At 40.4% G+C, this 22,222-nt stretch overlaps 1 protein-coding gene across 1 annotated transcript; it reads right to left on the reverse strand.

Annotated features, from left to right (window-relative positions):
* Window positions 1-329: 329 nt before the first annotated feature.
* Window positions 330-21,782, reverse strand: LOC116836221 (vertebrate ancient opsin-like). The gene is made up of 5 exons (XM_032799698.1): window positions 21,419-21,782; window positions 11,491-11,701; window positions 10,778-10,895; window positions 911-1,150; window positions 330-557 (listed from the first exon to the last, which is right to left on the reverse strand). Exons 1-5 carry the CDS (start codon window positions 21,780-21,782, stop codon window positions 330-332), a joined length of 1,161 nt encoding a protein of 386 aa, XP_032655589.1.
* Between the last annotated feature and the right edge of the window lie 440 nt (window positions 21,783-22,222).

Below are 22,222 nucleotides of genomic sequence, written 5' to 3' on the forward strand. Positions count from 1 at the left end.
CTGATGTTTTCCCGGAGGAAGGAATGACTGACGACATTTACCCAGAACCACCTGCGACAATAATGATTCAACCCAGAATTCCAAGGGGCGGGGGAGACTGCGGGAACTATGGGATAGCTACGGAAGAGCTACCCACAATGCAACGCTTCAGAAATCGACATTAGCCTCGGACCATGGACGCACAGCGCCAAATTACTGTGCCTAGTGTGGCCACATGAAATCGAATTTATAATATCAGTTTTATAAAACCGATTTTAGCTAATTCGATATTATCCCGTAGTGTAGACGTGGCCTTAGTGCTGCATTTCTTATCTCAAAACTTGTTCTGTTTACATCGGACAGACTTTGTTTTCTGAAACTGTCAGCTGAGCAAAAGAATGGCAGCCCCTCTGTTCATCCTCATTTCTCCTGTTTGAAATGGTGTGTGCTGCTATTGTGAACATTTCACCACCACCTTTGTCCTGGGTTAGCACCGCTCTCTCCAAAGTTGGGTTCATATTGGACGCTGCAGTCTCTCTGTCACTGCATCCAAACAGCTGAATGAAACACCTCCTGAACTAAAATTATAAAATAAAGGAGACTAAATTATTTTTTTTAAAAACTTACTATGAAGCTTAAAATATCTCTGTTATTATTATTTATTATTAAACGTTTATATTGCAGCAATGCTTAGAGACCAGCCAGATCAGAGTCCCTGCCCTAAAATTTGACCCTACAATATACAATATACAGTAGATGGATATAAATATTGGGTTATTTTAATTCAGAATGATGTGTAACGTAAGTGGAGCAATATTTATCTAAATGAATTAACATGTGGGTAGATAAAATTAATTACTGAAACAACACCATTCACTCAGGAATGAGTCAAACAAAATATCAAAATATGAGGATTGAAGGCATACAGTACCTGTTTGTTCATAAAGACATAAATAATCGGATTATAAACTGTAGCTGTTTTGGAAAAGAAAGCTGGGATTGCGGCCAGACGAGGATCCAGATAAATGGAAGGCCATGCAGTGACAATAATGGAAAAGGTTGCATATGGAGACCAGCAGATTAGAAATGCAAGGATCATAATAATAACCATTCGAGTGACTTGTCTTTCAGGTTTCCTTGTAGTCCCCAATCGGCCTTGAGTATCTGACACCTTTAAAGAAAAAAACATAAGGTTCCAGAAAATTTGGTAGAAAATAATATCGTCAGTTGCTTGACCACACTTTGGTTTGTTATTTTGTTATGAAATATACTCAACAGACAAAATAACCAGTGTCAGTCAGGTTTATTAATATAGTACAGGAAAAAGGATCTATATAATAGCAGTCTCAGAAGAGCAGTCCCATCCAGTGATGTTACATTCACCTTGTGCAAAAGGTGTACTCCCTGAAGTTATATCCCCAAAGCCATCTTTTTATACCCTACAAGTTTACCAGTAAAAGGTACTATATACGTCACGTGAAACTGGATTCAATTACTCTGCTTTTTTCCTGGTTTGTTTCTGGTACCATGAGGGTACCCCTTTATCTTTTGTTCTGAACCCCTGCATTTCAGGTCATGATGTCCCCTTATCTTTGTTCTGAGCACGTGCATTCCAGGTACCAAAGGGGCCTCAAGACACCTCATAGGTTTATGTTGGTAAGTCCTTTCCTGTTGTCACGAGGAAATAATGATATTTCCCTGATACTGACAGTTTTCCTATCTACTCAAGCCAAGGCTTACTTCAGCTCATGTGAGTTGTTATGGGATACTTAATCTAAGTGCACAGGATTATAACAAAGATACAGGCCAATTTGGACTAAATAACTGCTATACTAATGCTTAATAATGTGTAGACTTAAATGGTTGGACTATATATTGCGGGTAGTATTATCAGTGTAATATATACTGATGCTAGCCAGCATATATTAGTTAACAATAAGAAAAAAGGACATGGATCAGTAAATCTAGTAAGAAGACTAGCTGCTTTTTTTTTAAGACAACCTGTAACGTTGCTGTTACTAGATCATAACATGTGAGGTTCACTGAGGATTTATGTGAATTACAAGTAGTATCATTATAAAAGTTTGGGGGTTTTAAAGGACAATATCTTTGATTACAAAGGAGGAGCACTAATTCTTGCATTTTACAATCTCACAGCCAAATTCTTTGTGCCTTAAACACAATCCCAGCAGAATACTTAATCCAATTGACTTTAGTTATGTGCAAAGTGCACAGGATTTGGCCCTCTATTCAGAATGCAAGGCCACATACTTATGAAGCTCAGCTGAGACCTGGTAGCATAAATTCAAGTGGCTACACTGTCATGTGTAATTTATAAAACAGATTAATTTAAAGGTATGAAATAAAAACAAGGGGCACACCCTCAGGTGGTATAAATCAGCATAGCTCCATTGACTTCAACAGAGATACATCAGTTTACCTCAGCTGAGGATCTGGTTCAAAGTCTTTTAAAGCTTCAAACTCAACTGACTTTAAATTTGGTATATTCTTATCAACACCGTTGGAAGCAGTATCCCATCCTTCTCAAATCTCTAATCCAGGGGTAGGCAACCTATGGCACGCGTGCCAAAGGCGACACGCAAGCTGATTTTCAGTGGCACTCACACTGCCGGATCCTGGCCACCGGTCTTGGGGGCTCTGCCTTTTAAGGTAATTTTAAATGAAGCTTCTTAAACATTTTTAAAACCTTATTTACTTTACATATAACAATAGATTAGTTATGTATTATAGACTTATAGAAAGAAACTTTCTAAAAACGTTAAAATGCATTACTTGCATGTGAAACCTTAAATTAGAGTGAATAAATGAAGACTCAGCACAGCACTTCTGAAAGGTTGCCGACTCCTGCTCTAATCTTTTAAGCAGCCTCTTTTTCTTTTCCAGTAGGCAGCAAACTACAAATGCAAACACAATTCCATGACAAATAAAGGTAAATGCAACAAACTCCCTCCCCCCTTGGATTCAAGGAATCTTAAAACTATGATCTCATCTACAAAATCATCTTCTTTGTCTGTCAGTCCAACCAAGCACCTCTCCGTGTGAGTTTCTTCACCAGCTTCATCAATTTCAAACATCTTTTTCCTCTTTTTTATGATTCTGACTCTGCCTATAGGTCTAAACACAGAAGTTGTACCAGTTTAACTAAAGGTGTGATGTTACACTAAATTAGTTAAACCAGTGCAACTTTGCACATGGATACTTAAACCAGTTTAAGCCTGACTTGCACCCTGTTTAGCTTGCACCTGGAAAAAAAGAGTTCCTGGTGAGTCAAATAACAAATATGCAGCACCTGATTATGGTGCTAATTTTTCAGAGTGCTTTGGAGATAGATAGGAGAGTGATAGTAATGTTAACAGGAATTATCCATATTACAGTTGTACATGTGCCTACCTATTCACCATGAGTGATCATTAGAGCACAAGTAGCAGAAATGCCAGAAGTGTATATCAGACACTCTGCTTCTGCATGCGCCACCAGACAGCAGCAAACAAGCACTATGAACTGAGTACATCAGGATTAACACAGCATATGTAGTACTTCGGAGGAAGTTGTCTTCCTGCAAAGACCATTTGGGAAGCTTAGAGGTATTTACTTGACATTGGATGTTGAGGGATATTCCACAATGTACAGTCTGAGTGAGTTGGAATAAAAAGAGCTTGAGAGGATAACTTTATACGCATATTCTCTGGGCTGTTTCATTGCTTTTTCTAGAGTATCGTACTGAACCTGTGAGTTGTTACATAATTAATACGGGAAGTGCACTAACACTGAGTGGCATTAGAAACCCTGGAGCCTAGTGAATAATACATGAAAGAACTTCTACTTTATTAGGTGCTAATATCTTTGCTTACCAAGTCTCATGCTGGCCAACCCGAAGAAAGAGAAATGATGGCATGTGACAAAGTAGATTCAGCTGAACTATTACAGCCCTACATTTTCCACTGTTCCATCAGCATTTAGGGGCCAAGTTTTAAAGGTATTTCGGCTCCAAAAGGTGCAGATGGCACCTAATGGCATTTTTAACGGACCTAGGCACCTAAATCCCAATGGGGAATGCTTTAAGTTTTGCACAATATGTTTTTCCAGCTGGTTTGAATGCATTTGCTCTTGATTTAGCCAGGATAATTTTGTTTTGATTAAAAAATCTAGTATGAAAAGAGACTGGTTTATTGCTGTTACCCCTTTCGTTGGAATATGTACCTGAAACTGAGTGCTTGATTACAATAATGTATTTTCATTTAAAAAAAAGAGTGGCTCTGTGGCATTATGATTTTGCATAAGACTCCAAATTATTTAGTTCTAAAGTTGAAAAGTCTCAGTCGTTAATTTGGAACCCCAGAGTTAGCAGGACTAGAGGCATTCTGTGATAACTGACATGTTTGAAATGGTGGCTGTTAGCAGTCAAGTATAGAAACAAAGAGTGAGCTGGGTTAAAATGATAGCAATTAAGAGTACTTAATGGTAATGAGGATACATCTCCAATGATAATAATGTATTTATGTTGTGCTAGCGTGTGGGAGCCGCAGTCATGGACCAGTGCTAGGCACTGTACAACACAGAACAAAAAGCCAAGCCAAGACCCAAAGATCCCATGACATTTATATGGTGCTTTTCATATGTACCTATGTAACTCTGACAGACAACGGTCGTTGTTAGCAGGGATAAAGTCTGGAACCGCTGGAGCTTAACACAAGAGCAACTACTACCTGAGCTAAAAGACATATGTCTCTTAGCCAAGGCTATAGAAGGCTCATCAGTCTCTAGCTGGTCTGGGTGCCACTAAAGAGTGCAACACCCAGCCAGCATGGGTTACACCTACCTAGGAATCACTTCACCCATATTTGAAATACAGTCATCTCTGGAGAGGAACACTAGAGTTGTTTAACAGATAGTAACCGTTTAGAAAAGGTGGTGAAGGAGAGTAATATGCACATTTAAAACAGATGATTAAAGGATTAAGTTCTTTAAATTCCTGGGCCGCTTCCCAAACAAGTCAGATTTCTAGAAGGAATTAGGAATTTGGGTTCTCAGTTCCTATTTTTACTCATTTCTATTTATTTTGGCTATTTTAATGCCTTATAACTTCCTAGAGAAATCAATTTTTATGGTTTTACTTGAACTATGACAGCTTTCATCTGAGCAAATATCATTTGTGTAATTAGAAAGATGTAGCACTTTTACAAATAATCATAAAAGCGATCATTTATTGTTTGAATTGTGTGCTGTAAACTGTATGTAACCACACCGACACACCCATGCACTGAGCTTCCATATTGATATCATACTGGATGTACTAAGGGATGAAATCAGCAGAGTACCTAATGAGGAACCTTGCCTCTTTCTATTTGGTAGTTGTTTTCAGTAGTTTATTTCTTTAAAAAACAGATTCTTGAACAGTTAAAATCAGTGTTGTTTTATCAGCTATTTTAAGTTTTAAGCTGAAAAGCTAAATCCCTAAATGAAAGTCATATACTGTCTTTTAGTAAAGGAGTTTGTTTGCTAGCCAGATCGGATCTGTAAGGCCAAATTAAATAAGGTTAAGTAGTTAAGCCTTCAGAGAACATTTTGTTTTGGGAGATATACTAATTTTTTTTCTCTATTGAGATGGGTGGGAGGGTTGTTTTGTTTGTTTTTCAAGGACTGAGTCTTCCTCTGAAAGATGAACTGTATGTTCAAAATGGAAAGTCTCCTTTTAATTATTTCCTAATATATAAAATAGAGAGGGACTCATCCCCAAACTTCAGTTCCAAGCACCACTAAATTTTGGGAAGCATCCAACCATCCCCCGAACTTTGCAAGTTAGGCCCATCTCCAGTACTAAAAATTGTTTGCCTGATTCCAAGGCAGAGCTAATACATTCTGACTATGGTGTTTACTAGAACAAGACAAACACTTTGGGGATATTTGCAAATTCATTTCCAAAGTCCTTCTTTGAATCATGACAGGTTTGAGTTCAGCAGATAGGTATCGCATAGTGTGTTGTGTGACAGCATCATCATGTGATGCCAACCAAGAGAAGTCAGTACTTCCTGGAGCATAGGTGGTCATGCTTACACTGTGGAACAAGCTGTATGGGGAAGAAGCCAATGAAAAAGAGCCCTGAGCTCTGGGAACCTACCCCAGAGGTGCAGGTTGGAGAAGTTATTCCTATGTTTTCATGTGGTGATTCTTGAAAAGGAGAATAGGCGCTGAGGGCAAATACAGTATGTTTAACTGGCTGTGTAATGGCCTGGTGATGCTTGTGACACAATGTGCAAGGCGCACACACTCTCTCCATGCAGTGGCAGTCCTTTCACAAACCATCTCCATCAACAACTTTGACAGTGATCCTAAATCACATCTCCCTTCCTGTCCATTCTTCTTTTTCCTTCTCCATCCCATTTCCCTGTTACAATCACCAACATTTCTGTGAACTGAAAAAAAGGAGGGGGAAGAAAGGGACAGAGAAAGGAAATGCAAGAAAAAGTGGAGAGGCAGATGCTCAGAGAAATGGGGTGAGAGAGATGCAGAGAAAACAGATGAATAGGTGCTAGGAGAGAGAACTGGAGGAAGGGTGAATCATGTAGCCCTCAGACAAGAGGAGCAGTATTAGCTATCAAAGGGAGAGGCAAGCTAAAGTTGCTTTCTCAGTATTCCACTGCTGTCTCTCAAATACTTGTATAACCCACTCCCCATATGTGTGGTGTTTTTCCATATATGACATGGCTCACCCAGATGAAAATAGCATACTCTTCCTCTATTAATTATTCCTCTAACTCAAGTGGGTGAGCTTGGTGCTATGTTGCTGATAGTTGTGGGTTCAAATGATGATGATAAGTGTGTGGAGGTGAAAAATCTATACATGTCTGTGTAATAGTCCAAGAAGTGACCTGTGGGATGTATTTGGATGTTGTGTTAAAGATGGTTTTATGGTTGTATGTTTAGTGTTTTTATTTTGGTTAATGGGAGCTGTCCCTTTAAGAACAGCGTGGCTGATTCAGAATGTATTTGAGACTGTTAAGGGCTTGGCTGCACCTGGACTTACTCCTGATCAACTCCATGTGTGAACACTCTTAAGAGCAAGAGTGCCTTGTTCCTGTTTAGTTTGGAAGATTTTGCCTGTGTTCCCAGAAAGCAGAAGATCCTGCCCGTGTAAACTCCATGAAAGACCAGAACTTGATTTCATATGAACTTATCCTTCCAGAAAATCAGCCTCACTCTTGAATGTGTAACTTTAGTGCTTATGGGGAGTGGGTGCCTCAGGGCATTGCTAATGAGCTCTAGAGCCTTTCACTTGTAGGTCACCCATTTGTATCTTGCTTAGCTCAACAGAGATTAGATCTTGTTCCTATCTAAGGGAAGCTGGATGTCCCACATGTGCGATAAGTTTAGCGAATCTCAGTTCCAGCTCCCACACCACTAACTCACCCCTATGCTTTGCACTAGGTTGTAAACTCTTCAGGACTTTCCCTTACTCTGTGTTTGTACAGCACATCGCACAGTGTGGCCCCAAACTCAATTGGGGGCTGCAGTGTGAGTTCCTGCTGGGGGGAGGGGGCAAAATTACCTCTCTGGCTCTACATTTGTGAAAGTTGGCAATACTGGATTATCCCACATTGCAGGGCAGGTACAGGGGAGTTCAGAAAACAAAAGCGGGATTGAAAATATGATTCACATTTTTTTTAAATCTTTTGATTTTGGGGCCAATCTCATGATTTTTTGAACTTCTGGGATTGGCAGTGTTGCAGTATATAAATAGAGGCCTGGATTCTGGGCCAGGCTCCAGGTGCTTTGTACTGTCCTACTGGCACAAACTGACAATAAACCCAGCAGCTCCAGTTCTCAGAGGTTCTCTCCTAAGTTTCTCAGATGGCATAGAGCTGCCATCAATGGCATGAGTGAGTTCCCTCTGCAATCCCTTTGAGCTGTTGGTAGCTGGCCCTGATGAGAGCAGACTGAAGGTTCTCTAATCTGGGCCAAAAGCCTAGCCCAGTGCGGTGTTGCCAGGGCTGGGACAATGCAAATCCCCTCATTCTCCTGTCAGCTATGGAAAATGTTTCTTAGCCACAGATGTGCATATGATGCAAAGTGTCTAAACAGAGATACAGTCTTGACAGTAGCTATAAACTCTGTGTTTCCACACTGCACTCCTTCCCATTAATCCTAATGGAGATGTTGTGGCTTATTCCACACTGTGTGTCTGTGTGTAAATGGCAATTAGGATGTATTTTTCTGGTACTGTGTTTAGACAGTATTTTGACTTTGCTCCATCTCTACTTGTCTCACATTAGCCTGTCCCTTTTAACTCTGGCTTGCCACAGATGACAATTGATGTATTCCTCCTAAATCCTGGACCAATCAATTGATAAGGAGCCCTGAAGTGGTGCTTTATCTACCAAATGAAGGAATGCAGCATAAGAGCTTTATCTCTGTTGTAAACTAGTAATTAAAAACTTTCCTTAAATTGTTCAGTCCTCTAGTAACTTTCAAACTGGTTTTTAAACCTTCTGTTGGATCTGTAGAGACATGAATATTAAGAGATGGGACTGCTGCGGCCAGTGACTCTGTTTGGAAAGAAACTGATGAGACTCCAGAGCAGCACGTTTCCAAACAGAGATGGCCCCAGACAAAATCACTAGATGGAAACATCTGCATTTAGGAACATTCAGGATCCAAATTTTGAGGCTTGCGTCCCTCTCTGCTTTATTTAATTGCTGTATTTAGTACAATCTAATGGCAATTACAGAGCTTCTTGCGCAAGAAACCAGTATCAACATACTGTTGTGCAGAGGCCTGTACTTTACCCTGTTAAAGGTAATGAAACCTCAGTTCAGTCTGTTATATACAATTGTTGATAAAAGTCAGCAAAAGTTGTGGACAAAGATTAGTACAAACTGAATGGCTTCACTAAAAGAACCATGCTAAGGAGTCTTGAAGGCTCCCAGTAAAGTCACAGATTTGGACATTGCTTATTTGAAGATAATTCCTGGAACCCCAGAATCCATCATGACACTGTTAGGTCTTCGTTGTCCTGGTAATGAAAGATTCCTGACTAGACCGAGTCAGAGGGAGGGAACATCACTGGCTTCAGCTAAATCCTGAACAGCACTTGCAATGTGAGTCTTAGGTTCCTGTTATCATCCCTTCATTAATAAGTCGTTTTCCTTTCCTATCTTATATCTCCTCTTTCCCATTTCTCTTTTTGCCTTCTGGAGTCTACAGGAAAACCCCTTTTCTATGTAGAAATGACTATCTGAGTGGCCATCCTTTTGCATTCCACTGCTTCCTGAGGAAGAGGAGCTGATCAAAGCTGCTGTATGTGCTGAAGGAAACCCATCTTTCCCTCCACATTTTAATTTTCTTTTCTGTATGTCAAAAAAAAATTCTGTTGGTCCTGCTAAACCAAGGAAGGCAACCCCATTGGAGCAGCCGCATCAAAAAACTGTTTGGGGAACCACGAGTAATGGATTTTGGAAATAAAGGTTCATCACCTTTATCAACAATGTTTAGAGAGTTTGGATTGTTTTGAAGTCAACACAGGCATAAATGCTCTGGGGGTTCTAGTACATTACAATTTACTTCTCTCTTTCGCTGAAAGGGTCCACTTCCACATCAGAGTGTTCTTCTGTAGTTAACGCCAAAGTTTGAGAACACTTTTTGTTTAGGACCTACATGAATCTTTGTGCAGCTATTTCAGCTAGCCTCCCCTGGATATATACAAGATGAAGTCCTGGCCCCACTGAAGTCAATGGAAAAACTCCCATTGACTTCAGTAGGGCTAGAATTTCACCCACAACATGTAGTTTTCCATCCAACTTATCCCAGCAGACAATTAAAACTTGTCTTTGGGATGAAAGCTCAGGTACTCATTTCCTTAACTTTTCTCTTCTGTCTTGTTTTACACACAGGACCTGCCTTGACATGCAGAATAAATAAACATTTGAATAAACAAACACTAAATGAAAAATCCCAGTACAATGTAGTCTGCTTTCTTTAAATCTTAGATGAAGTATTATGAGGGTGCTGCATTGTTGATGAAACAAAGGTAACAATCTCTTCTTAGGAGGAAGACATAGTGAGTAGCTTATTAACACACTTTAAGCAAATTTGTGAGCATTCCTTTTTTGCATGTGTACTATTTTGAGAAAGTTGGCATCGTTTTTAAATCTTAGCCAGAAACATTTTTCAAGACTATTATTCTTTTCAGGTCCCAGTGTCCCTGGAGAACCTTCTGGATTCAGTTTACTGCCTTCCACACTACGTGCTGCACAATCTTCTTTAATTTATGGTTTCTACGAGATCATGTAAATATCTTGTGTCAGAGTGTTAAATAATGTTGGTTTTAAGCATTAGTGTCATATTCCACAACACAGCTCTTCACATTTTCAAAAACTGGACATTTTGAGCAGATTCTGACTTACTCTGGTTTAAATCTGAAGAAACTCCACTGACTGGAAGTAAAACTGTAAATAAAGCTATATTGGCTTGTTCCCTTTCTTTGTTTGTTTTCATAGTGCAGCATGTTCTTTCACTCCTCTGATATTTAACTTACAGGATGTACTGATAAATGATTCAAACGTCAGACTTTTGAAGAGTAATTACTAATCAGTGAATGAATTTCTCTGTGGAAGAATGGTTTTTTAACAAGCCATGATAAATCTGCTGACTATGCGCTATGTTTGGAAATTCAATCTGCTCACAGTTTGGGGGTCTTGGAACAGTGCTCATGTGCTGAAAATCCCAAACAACTGTGTAATTTTGCCTTTTTGTTTGTTTATTCTGTAGTGTCAGTACCTACCTTTCTTAGTTTCCTCATCAATTTTCCATAGGATACCAAAATCACAAGTAATGGCAGTATGAAACAGGTGGTGAAGAATGTAATAATGTAAGTGTGATCATTATAGGCTCCCGAATACCTGTATAAAACACAAAATGTATTATTCTTAATATTACATTAGTATGTCCCCATTTTGTTTTGGGGAGAGGAAAAGAATCCTTTCATGTTCTCCAGTGATATCACGGGTGCTGTGTGTGTGCGTGCATGCGTACGTGCGTGTGTGTGTGGGAGTTTGATTATAAATCAACCCTTATATGTTGTGCTGTAAGACTGATGCTCTTGGAGATCAATAGAGTGTAACAACAAGACACTTGGTGGCAGTATCAGTATTTCTCACATACAGATATATTTTATAAACAGAATATAATCATAAAATATGTTGTGACCCTTTGAAATGAAGGGATCCATAGAAATATAACATTTTATTTTAGGTGGTTCAAGCCACCTAAGGGTATGCATGCTTTTTTGCCGATGCATAAAAATTTCTATGAATATTGTGGGCAAATACCTCTGTGCATGCACAAATCAGGGCTTGTGCACATATTGGAGTTTGTGTGAGCACAAACGAGGCGCACATAATTGGGCACACAATCTCCTCTGTGTATTTTGAGGCTCTCAGTTAGTATAGCCTCTGTTTTTGTTTTTTCACTGATGTGCTATGGGAGTTACTTTACCAATTGGGTTCACAGGTAGTTCCGATCTTGCTGGTAGTGTAGCTGCTCCAGCCCATCGTAGGAGGAATGGTCCAGATAAAGGAGAAGATCCACACGAAGATAATGCCCAGGGCTGCATGCTTCCCCCTCAGGCGCATATTTCCCAGTGGGCGACAGATCACAATGTACCGCTCAAAAGCCAGCAGAGCAAGAGACCAGAGACCAACGATTCCTGTAATGAAAATGCGCAACTTTGTCAAAAAGAGGACATTATAATACCATCTTAGCAGTAGATCAAAAAGCAAACTCCATCCTACATCACAAGCCTTTGCTGTTAGTTCAAGTGAAGGGTGCATGTGGAAAAGCATTACCCTATATTTGAGTTTCATTTTAATTGTGCAAAAGCTCTTAGACTGGACTACAGCTTTCGCCTGCTGTACACTGATTTAGAAAAACCAACCCCCAGTGTGGATTGTTTTAATTGCATCGGATTTCTCCTCTTGTTCCTTGTGTGCCATAGAAAGATTTTTCTTCTCAGACTGCAAGGGAAGCCATAGGTGGCTTGTAAGAATAATTGGGTAAGATCTGTCTTTAAAAGCTGACTTTTCAAAAGTCTGAAACAGCTTTAGTCTATTTGTAATTCAAATATTATGCAACTCTGTCTTACACGCAGCTGGCTGCTGCCTCAAGGAACCATTCTACTACCCATGGATTGTAGATACTCCTTTTCCCCCAGGCGTGTACCTCATGCACCAAGGACCCAGAGTAGTGAGGGTAGGAGCTGTCATGGGACACCTAGACCATGCAGAGCTTCCCCTCAGTTAAACTGCTTGTGGTGGGGCTGAGGGTCTTGTACTGATCTTGGGATTCATTAAACCAGTGAATGAGAAAGGAATAAAATGTTTATTAACAAAACTAGAGAGTATCTGCGGTGAACTGCTGTACAGAGCTGCACTGTTTTCTCAGACCACCTGCTTCCAGGGCACATCTCAGAATTCTTATTTCATAATACTGTCCCTTATGAGGGAGCTTCTCTAAATTATAATGTTGCACAAACTTATTTCTACATCTTCCCCCTAAAAGAAAATTAGCTTTTATTTCTTATATATAGAAGAACTATCTAATAACACATACATTAAATTTGACCCAACTAATATGTTTCCATAAACTATAATCCATATACAAAATGTATCATCTGTCTAGAGAGGAGGGGTTACCTGCATATCACTCTGACATGACCCTTTACTACTCACTTTCCTTAAATACCCCTGTGATGTTACCCAGCGTACAATCTGGAAAGCTGAACAGCTGTGTCTCCTTAAGTGTCCAACCTGGGGTGCTTTTTACACTGCTTTCCTGGGAGAAAAAAACACTCCTGGTCCTGCTCACACACAGCCTCTAGCATGCAAAATCACTCCCAGCTGAATTACATGAATGCTCTGGCGAGCCACTCATGAATTACATACAGGGCGACACCAGCAAACTCTCAGTCCCAGACTTATCCCCAGAAATGTGCATCTTGTACTCCCAGCTCTCTCCTTCTGGACAATAAAGCTCATAGAATGTCTGTCATTTCATTAATGGAAAATGATCTGGACCAGACTTGTTATCTCAAGTGGAGGGTCCCAAACACTTCAATCCCAACACACACTGATTTAGGTAAAATGATAAAAGAAGTTTATTAACTATAGAAAGAGAGATTTTAAGTGACTACAAGTAATGAGGTATAAAATCAGAATTGGTTACAAAGACATTAAAAGATAATATGCAAACTAATGCCTAATTTAGTACGCTAAATAGATTCAAAACAAAGGTTTTAATCTCACCATATGCTTACAACAGTCTGTGTTGGCTGAAAAGCCTCCCAGCCAGGATGTTTCCTTTGTCTTTTAAATATAGTAGCTGCTGTGAGTAGAGCTGGTGGAGAGAGGTAATTTGTGTTGTGAGTGTCCTCCATTCTTATACCATTCTCTGCTCTTTGAGGATTATCTGCAGCTGGGGTTCAGGTGACTGGCAGCCAGTTTACATGGAAGATCCCAGCCAGGACTTAGATTCTCGGAGACTATTTCCCGGAGCCCCCACATCCCTTCCCATTCAGGGCTCTGGGTTTCAGCTTCGGCAGGGGGGTGCCTTGGGGATTTAGCGGAGGAGAGATATGGCTCAGGGCTTCAGCCTTGTAGGGGGAGGGGGCACCAGGGCTCAAATGTCAACCTGGTGGGAGGCACCGAGGCTCCTGTGGGTTTGAAAATAGTTACCGAAGCTCTGCTCCAGATGGCTCCAGCTCAATTTAAGCCCTGCTCCCGGCTGTTCCATTGTCAATATGTAAAGTTTTCACTCACACCCTTCTTCCTGCTACAGAATGGCTGCTTAACTGGTGATAGTCTATAATAGTTCATCTGATTATGCTGATATTTGGATGGGGCACTAGTGTGTCTTTGTCTTTGAAAAACTGGTTTGCCCCTGATTTTCTTAATCTTGGAGCATATTACAGCAATGTTATACAATAAAATCTTATAACTTTACATACAATGTTACCACACACATTTTACCAGGACAATAATGTTCAGCAGATTATGAGTTATCAAATGAAACCTCACAAGGCATACGTTGTACAAAATTTATCATACTCTGGTAAAAAGGGTGATGATAATGGTGCAGACTGTCACAACCCCTTCTCCAGCCAGGTTAGCAAGTCTCTCTGAGCTTTTCAGGATGTTTGATCTCACTCTCTAATCATCTCAGTATCAGCCTTTCATTAGGGTCTGAGTTCTCTTGTTTTTTGCCAGTTTATCCTTTGTCCATTGATGATAAGCCATCAGTCAGTTAGTAAATGCCAGAATCCACATCCACTGTCACTGTTTTGGAAACTTCTGCAATTAATCTTAGATCCTTTTGATTAGTCCAAAATGTGTCTTCTTGTCTGTGTGGACTATGTAAGACCTTGGACACAGCAGTTCTTTAATGGGATCCATTTGGCTCCAAATATTAGAGGTGTAATTCCTCAGGCACACTCTACTACCTAGGTTAAGAGATGGGAGATCATGGACTTTTTTTTCTCAAAATATTTCTGCTTCTACTTCTGATTTCCTTTAATCTTTCGTATGGTTTCATTGTCCGGAGATTACAGCAAGTTACCAGAGATTGGTAAATTAGATCTGATCCTTCCCATTAACAGCTGAGCTGAAAAAGAGCTATTCAAATGCCCCCACTATCAAAAGTCTTTTTTCATAAGGTTCTTTACTGTCCCTATAGACCTTTGCACAAGTCCATTTCATTGGGGGTAATTTGAACTTGATGTTTTGTGATGAAAATCCCAATTTGTGGCAAATTAACTAAAATCTGCGCTGGAAAATTGCAGCCCATTATTGCTAAAGACTTCATCTGGAATGACGTGTCTTGAAAATATTCCCTTCATGCTGGCTATCACTGACTTACCACTAGTACTGTGCCGTGTGCAGACATCTGGATATAGAGAATAATAATCTGTGACTATTAAATCATTCTTTGATTTGCTAAGTAAATAAATCAGTGCCTACTTTCTCATAAGGCCTTTGTGGCACTGTGCGAGGTCTCAGTAGCTCTGCCTGCTGGCATGGCTTTTCGTTCAAGCAGAAAAAGCAGTTTCCTACTGCATTAGTAATCTTGTGCTTGATCCACAGTCAATACATCAGCTCTCGTCTGTGTTCCTTCTAAGCTGCACATTGGGGTGGCCGCCCAGGAATGTTTGAAGTGCCGCGCAGTTGATTAACAGAGCCGCTCACATTCAGCCTGCAGCATGTATTCAGGTACCCCTCCCCCCTGTGTTTCACCTTGCTCCTGCCCTCTGCCTTGGAGCCCCTGCTGCTCCTGGGACACTCCTGCTGGCTGTGCAGAGTGTGTGTAGGGTGGGGGGAGTAGGGGTGCTGATTTCAGGGTGTTCCCCTCCACCCACCCCTGTACCCCAGCAGGGGAGATGGGCCAGCCTCACCCAGGACTCCGAGCACAGACAGTGAGTGAGTGTCTTTACCTTCAAGAGACAGCACATGGTCTCTCACAGACTTCCCCAGCACACACAATCTCTGACTGTCTGTCTCTCTCCCTCTCTCACTCACACACACACACTCACCTCCCAACACATACTTGTGTTGTTGTTGTTTGTTGTTATTTGGTAGTTCCTGCAATGCACATATATTCTCTGTAATTTTATTCTTTCAAAGTGTGTTTTAGTTTTTTGACTGGTCTATGCATTTCATAATTTTTATTTCTCTCTTACACTTAAATTTAGTTCTTTGAGTAGTGAGTTCTAAAATGCCTAGCCTGTTCTGGCTGGAGTAATTATCCCTATGGTAATGTCTTAAAAATCTATATTGTATCTAGGTTTTTTGTTTCTACTGGTGGTGCACATGCACTCTTTACCGCAGTGCACATAACAAAATTTATTCCGCACCTGGATGGAAAAAATTAGAGGGAACATTGCCTCTCGTGCCCATTGGTTGCACTCCTTGTGGATCTTCTATAGCATGTCTTTCTGGAAATGTATTGGTATTACAATCTTGCTGCCCCTGAAAATCACTCAATCTGTCACAGTAAGTCCATGTTTGCAGCTCCAATAGGGAGAGCCCTGTGTGGATACAAATTTATACCCACGGATGTGGATATCTGCGGATATAAATTGGAACGGCAGGGCTCTCCCGGGAACCACAGAAGTGAAAGTAGCAGAACATGAGGCCACTGCTCCCAGGAGCCAGCGCCCCATGCCTGCAACTCCTCCAGTGCAGCTGTACCCCTGTCCCCATCCCTTCCATGCTGCCGTCTGTATCTCCTGTCTGGGGACGTGTGCACTGCTTGCACACTCTAGCATGACCAGGCCTGGTGCGCACCCCAGTGGGCAGGGCTGAGGGCAGTAAAGCCATGCTGGAGGAGCTGCCAGTGCAGAACAATGGCTCCTGGGAGCGGTGGCCTCATGTTCTGCTCCTTTTACCTCTGTGTTCCCGGGAGAGCTCTGCGGTTCCACGGATACCAATTTATATCTGTGGATATCCATATCTGTGAGTATAAATTTGTATCCATGCAGGGCTCTACCAATAGTCTCTTATACTTGGACAGCAACTGCATATTTCTTCAAGCAACTCTTTAATTATCACATTAAGGATCTCCAATGATTGAGCTTTCACTGTTTCCCCTCTTATTTGTTGCAGTTTTTTGTTAGCTACAGGAACTGACTTTACAATCAGATCTATACAGGCCTGCATCTCTACCTCTAAGGTCTTCTCTGGCTTTGTAATGAGAGTCACCACTTAGGAAAGTGCATCACAGTAAACATGAATTTGCTGGGTGTGTAGGTCACAACCAAATCATACTCTTGCTGCTTTATCGTCATACTTCAGATACAGTCATTTAGCAGTTTGCCAAATAATGCTATGAGAGGCTTGCTGTCTGTTTCAACATCCACTGTCTCACCATAAATATATTGCTTGAATCTCTCACAGGCAAACAATATTTCTAAAAGCTTGTTCTCAATCTGGGCATATCTGGTTTCCACATCAATCAGTGAGTTGGATGTGTATGCCGCTGGTTGCCAACAATCATCGTCTTTGTGTAAAATCACTGCACCTAACCCAGACTACGAAGCATCTGCTGAAATTTTAATAGGCCTGCTTAGTGCATAGAACTTCAACACTGGCTCTTGTATGAGCTGTTGTTTCAAACCTTCTCTATGATTCCTCCTGTTCAGCACCCCAGTACCATTCATTTTTATTTTCTAGAAGCTGCTGCTTTTGTAGATAGATTAGAGATGAATTTTCCAAGATAATTAACATTCCCAGAAACCCTTGGACATCTTTCTTTGACTGGGTACACGGCATCATTTCAGTGGCTGGAACATTCCTCCTGTCGGGTTTTACACCTTTGTTGGAAATAGTATCTCCTACAAAAGTCATTTCTGGAACCCCTAAAACACATCTCTCCCTATTTAGTTTCAAGTTTGCAACTCTAGCTGCATCCAAAACTTCCTGAAGTCTACAATAACACTCTTCGTTAGTTAAACCCCAGATTATGATATCATCCGTTGACATGTTGAGACATTATATATCATAGGTATGGTTTTGTGGTACACTTCTGGTGCTGAAGCTATGCTGAGGATAGACATAAGAATCTGTATCTTCCAAATGAGATATTAAATATGCATAATTTTGAGCTTTCTTCCATTAATTGTTCCTGCCAAAATTCTGAGGAGGAATCCAATTTACTGAAATATTGTGCATTCTCAAATTGAGCAATAATCTCCTGTCTGGCTTTTATAGCTTTGTTGTGGTCTCTCAGATCTAAGCCCATATGTAGCGGGCTGTTGTTATTCTCCACAGTGACTAGGAAACTCACCCATCCTGTTGGCTCCTCAATTTTTTGTGTTATGTGCATTGCTTCCATTCTTATGAGTGACACCTTATGTTTATCACTGTGTTCAAATGGCACCTTTCTACATGGATGGATAGCTTGAGGGATCAGCTTGTTTATCTTGATTGACTGTTCACCCTGCAAGCAATCAATCATGATATTCCCGAATGAGTGCCTCATAGCCAGGTTCAGTATGATCTTGTTGTGAGACCATGCATTTTACCAGACTCAGATTTTCACAGGCACCCAGGCCTAAAATTAGTGTCACTTGCTTTGATACTACAAGGAACGGAAACCTGTATTTGGTGCTTTTATATTTGGTGCTCCTGATGCACCTTCACTTTACTGGTACATTTGTTCCAGCATAGCCAATTATATTTATATTTGTTGGTCCTAGTTTTGGTCTATTTTCAGTCCCTCATAATCTTGTTCAGATAGACTATTAACCTGAGTTCCCGTATCCAGTCTGAGTGGAATATTTGCTTCATTCACTTTCATTGGCAGCATCTGGTCCATCTCATCAGTTTTGTTTGATCCCAGCACATCTATGTGAAACTCCTCAACTAAGTTGTTTTCAACTACATGCACTTGACTTTTCTGCGATTTGCAGCATTTTGTAAAATGATTATTTTTTTTCACACCTATGCCAGAGTTTCTCAAAGGCAAAACAATGTTTAGGGCCTTACTGAGATCCAAATCTTTCACACAACTGCCTGTACCTAGTTTCCCTGCTAGCAGTGGTTTTCATAGCTGGTGGTTCCACTTTTTAATTTGACCCTTTCTGACTATATTCTTTTGTACTTGGTAGGTGGATAACTCCTTCTGATTAATTCAGCTCTTTGGTTTGTGCTTTCACAATTTCTACCCCCCTTGAATATCAATAGAGCTTTTTTTCAGGTTAAATCCTTCACAGAGCAGTCTATCTCAGAACACATTGTCTTTAGTGCCACAAATGATTCTGTCTCTAAGCAGCAACTCTGTAAACTCAAAGACACAAGTTTTACTGAGTTTCCTTAATTTTGTGACATATTGCTCTATGGTGTCATCAGGTTTTTGCATGCAGGTAAAAAATTTCTCTCTTTTTAGGGCTGGTCTACACTGGGGGGGGGGAATCGATCTAAGATATGCAACTTCAGCTATGTGAATAGCGTAACTGAAGTCGAAGTATCTTAGATCAATTTACCTCTCATCCTCACAGCTATGGATCAATGTCTGTGGCTCTCTCTGTCGACTCCACTACCACTGTTCGCGCTGGTGGAGTTCCGGAATCGACGGGAACACGTTCAGGGATCGATATATCGCGTCTAGATGAGATGCGATATATTGATCCCTGAGAAATCGATTGCTACCCGCCGATACAGCGGGTAGTCTAGACATACTCTAAATGTTTCATTCCTTTCTGGCATGCAATGTTCCATAAATTTAGTAAATATTTTACTTAACTTCATGCTTTTACCTTCTTCAAACTTAAAGTTGTTGTAAATATCTGGTGCTTCTTCCATAACAACATGCAAAAAGATTGATTTCACTTTATTTCTTTTTTTCGTCTTCTCCTATGAAAGACGAATACAGTTCAAATCTCTGTCAGAATTTATTCCAGTTCTCTGACAACTGCAGATTGGGTGAAGGTTGCAACACACCCACATTTGGCTTTCTTCTCTTCTTAAGTTAGACAAGCTACAATTGTGCTCATAAAATACATCCAAAAGCCTTTGTTCTTCTCTGTTTGCTTCTTCATGTGCTCCCCTTTCCTCCACTTTTGTTTCAAACACAGGAGTTAACCTCAAAATTACTGCATTCTCTTTCATGCAGCAGTTCTGACATCATGTAATGATCCTGGGGTTCATTAAACAACAAAGTAGTGAATGAGAAAGGTATGCAACTTCTATTTAAAAAACCTAGTGTGTCTGTGGTGAACTGCTGTACACAGCTACACTGTGTCCTCAAATTTCCTTCCAGGGCACATCTCAAAACTCCTATATTCATAATACTGTCTCTTAAGAGTGAGCCTCTCTAAATTGTAATCTTGCACAAACACATCTCTGCAGGTTTGGCCCTGTACATTCACTGCAATCCTTCCCAAAAGTTTTTTACTCCCCCCACACTGCCAATTACATTTGCAGAACTTTATGCCCAAAGATGAATGGATTTTTTTTTTAAGTTGTAGTGCAGGCCATAGTACTCCAATATCTCCTCATCTAAGCTCAAGACCTGGAACCAACAACTCCTGAGTTAATGACGTTTGCTCTGCCATGATATTCCTTGTCCCATTATCCCATGTGAGATAATACTTCATAGGGAGGTATGTGGAAAGATTTAATTAGTCAATTTTTGTAGAGCACTTTGAGGAAGAAGAAAAAAATTACAGAAGTGCTAAAATAATAGTACTAATTACCTGTTAAGGGCTTGTAAGTGATCTTGTGTAATTTTGACTTATTCTATTTGGCAAAATACAGTTGCTAGAAACAAATACAATCCCCTGACTGTATAATTTTCACACTTTGAGGTACTTAATATTTCAGAATAATCCAAGAAAGTTGGCAGGTTCAGCTATTCCCAGTCTCCCTTATGCTATCTGGCAACTTCAAGAATGGACGAGCTGTCAGTGGAGGGCAAGGGACCTTCCTGATGGGTCACTCACTGCAGGCTGCTCTCATCCATCAGTATGGATGGTTACGGCTACACACCAATATTTCTGACTTCGCTCTCTAGCACTGTCCTTGAGTATGAGAGCTGACCTGATTAGGAGATTACCACTGCTGTGTGACTTCAAAATAATGATACCCAGCTATAAAACAGCAAAGAGAGGAAAAGACCGTTAGAATGCAGGAATTTATTTATTTTTTGTATGGGATGCCTCAGGTTAATTCCCTATCTGGGCTGAAGACCTGGGAGGTGAGGGGATGTATTTAGGGAGAAAAGCTATAGCTTGCTAGGTTTACTATTCTTTTTCAGTTTTTAACATACTTATATTTAGTAAAGTAACACAACAAGACAGGGTCATGGAAAATGACTGATATGAAATAGATCCTGTCAAAATTAGTTTCTGATCTTTGTTTATAAAACTGTATACTATGTCAGAGATTACTATTGCAGCAGTATCACAATCCTGCCCAAACTATAGGAAGATACTCACAAAATAAGAGGAGTTTCACTATCAAAATGTTTTTTTCATACTTTGTGAACAGCAGGTGCATGCTGGCTCTCACTCTGCCTCACACATATACACCATGAAAATTGTTAAATATTGTTGTTAAAATATTTTACTACAATTGTTTTACAGAAAAATATAATCAAGCATATGTTAAAGATACTGATCTACTATATGGACATTCAATGAGCACCATGCACTCCACAAGCCACAACAACTACAGAACATAATTTATGGGAAAGAGCCAGTGAAATCATTTGCATGTAAAGTCAGTGACTTTATAAAGTTGCAGTGTACACAACCACTTTGATGTTTCTGTTTGATTCTAAACCTACACAACACAGACCTGAGCCTGAGGGAAACTTCTTTTCTTAAGGCCTCTATTAAGACAAATGAACATGCAAATATAAACAAAGTTAAGCTTACCAAAGAATGTGATGGCAAATCCCTCCAGTACACAAGCCCAATGTCCCATATAAAAATAGCCTTTTATATTGGTGAAAAAGCTGATCGTGCCACCAATCAATGAGACCAGAAAATCAGCTATAGCCAGGTTTACTATGACATAATTGACAGGTTGTCTCAACTGTTTGAACTTAAAAGTCACCAATATGACAGCAAAATTCTCGGAGAGTGACAGAGATGTCACCAAGAACATTAATGCAGCTAGAAGCTGGAAGTTCCAGGGCGGGATGAATTCCAGGGGGTGGTGGAAGGGATCCCAAGGTGTGGAGCTTGCGGTGGGACCAGAGAGCAGAGACTCATTTTCAGGTGCTCTGAACACATCCATTTCTTTCTCTCCTTCGCCAGAGAAGGGAAGAATCTCAGATAGTATTTGATTGTATAAGGGGTAGATATTCAGGGTAAAAGGAGGAATTTGCCATCCCCAACAGACGTTTAAACAAAAGCTCCATAAATCTTCCTTTCCAAATGAAGACTAGGAAGTAAAAGTTTTGGCTAGAGGAAAGTTTAGCGCTGTGCATGGAAAGTGGGAACAAGTCCAAGCAGGGGGATCTCTGACAAGAAATGTAGTCTTCCTTTCACTGCAGCTGTTATTGTAAACACGTCTGCAATAAAGCCCAACTACAGGAGCAGCAGGATTTCTCCTTCTGACACAGCCAACTGCAATACAGAAACACACTTCTAATCATCCCTGTTCTGTGGGGGAAGATGAGGCTGTGGCTGGAATCCGTCTCTGCCAACCAGCCTTGTAAAAATGAAACAATCCCT

Source organism: Chelonoidis abingdonii, chromosome 15 (genome assembly GCF_003597395.2).
Source record: "Chelonoidis abingdonii isolate Lonesome George chromosome 15, CheloAbing_2.0, whole genome shotgun sequence".
Taxonomy (NCBI): Eukaryota; Metazoa; Chordata; order Testudines; family Testudinidae; genus Chelonoidis; species Chelonoidis abingdonii.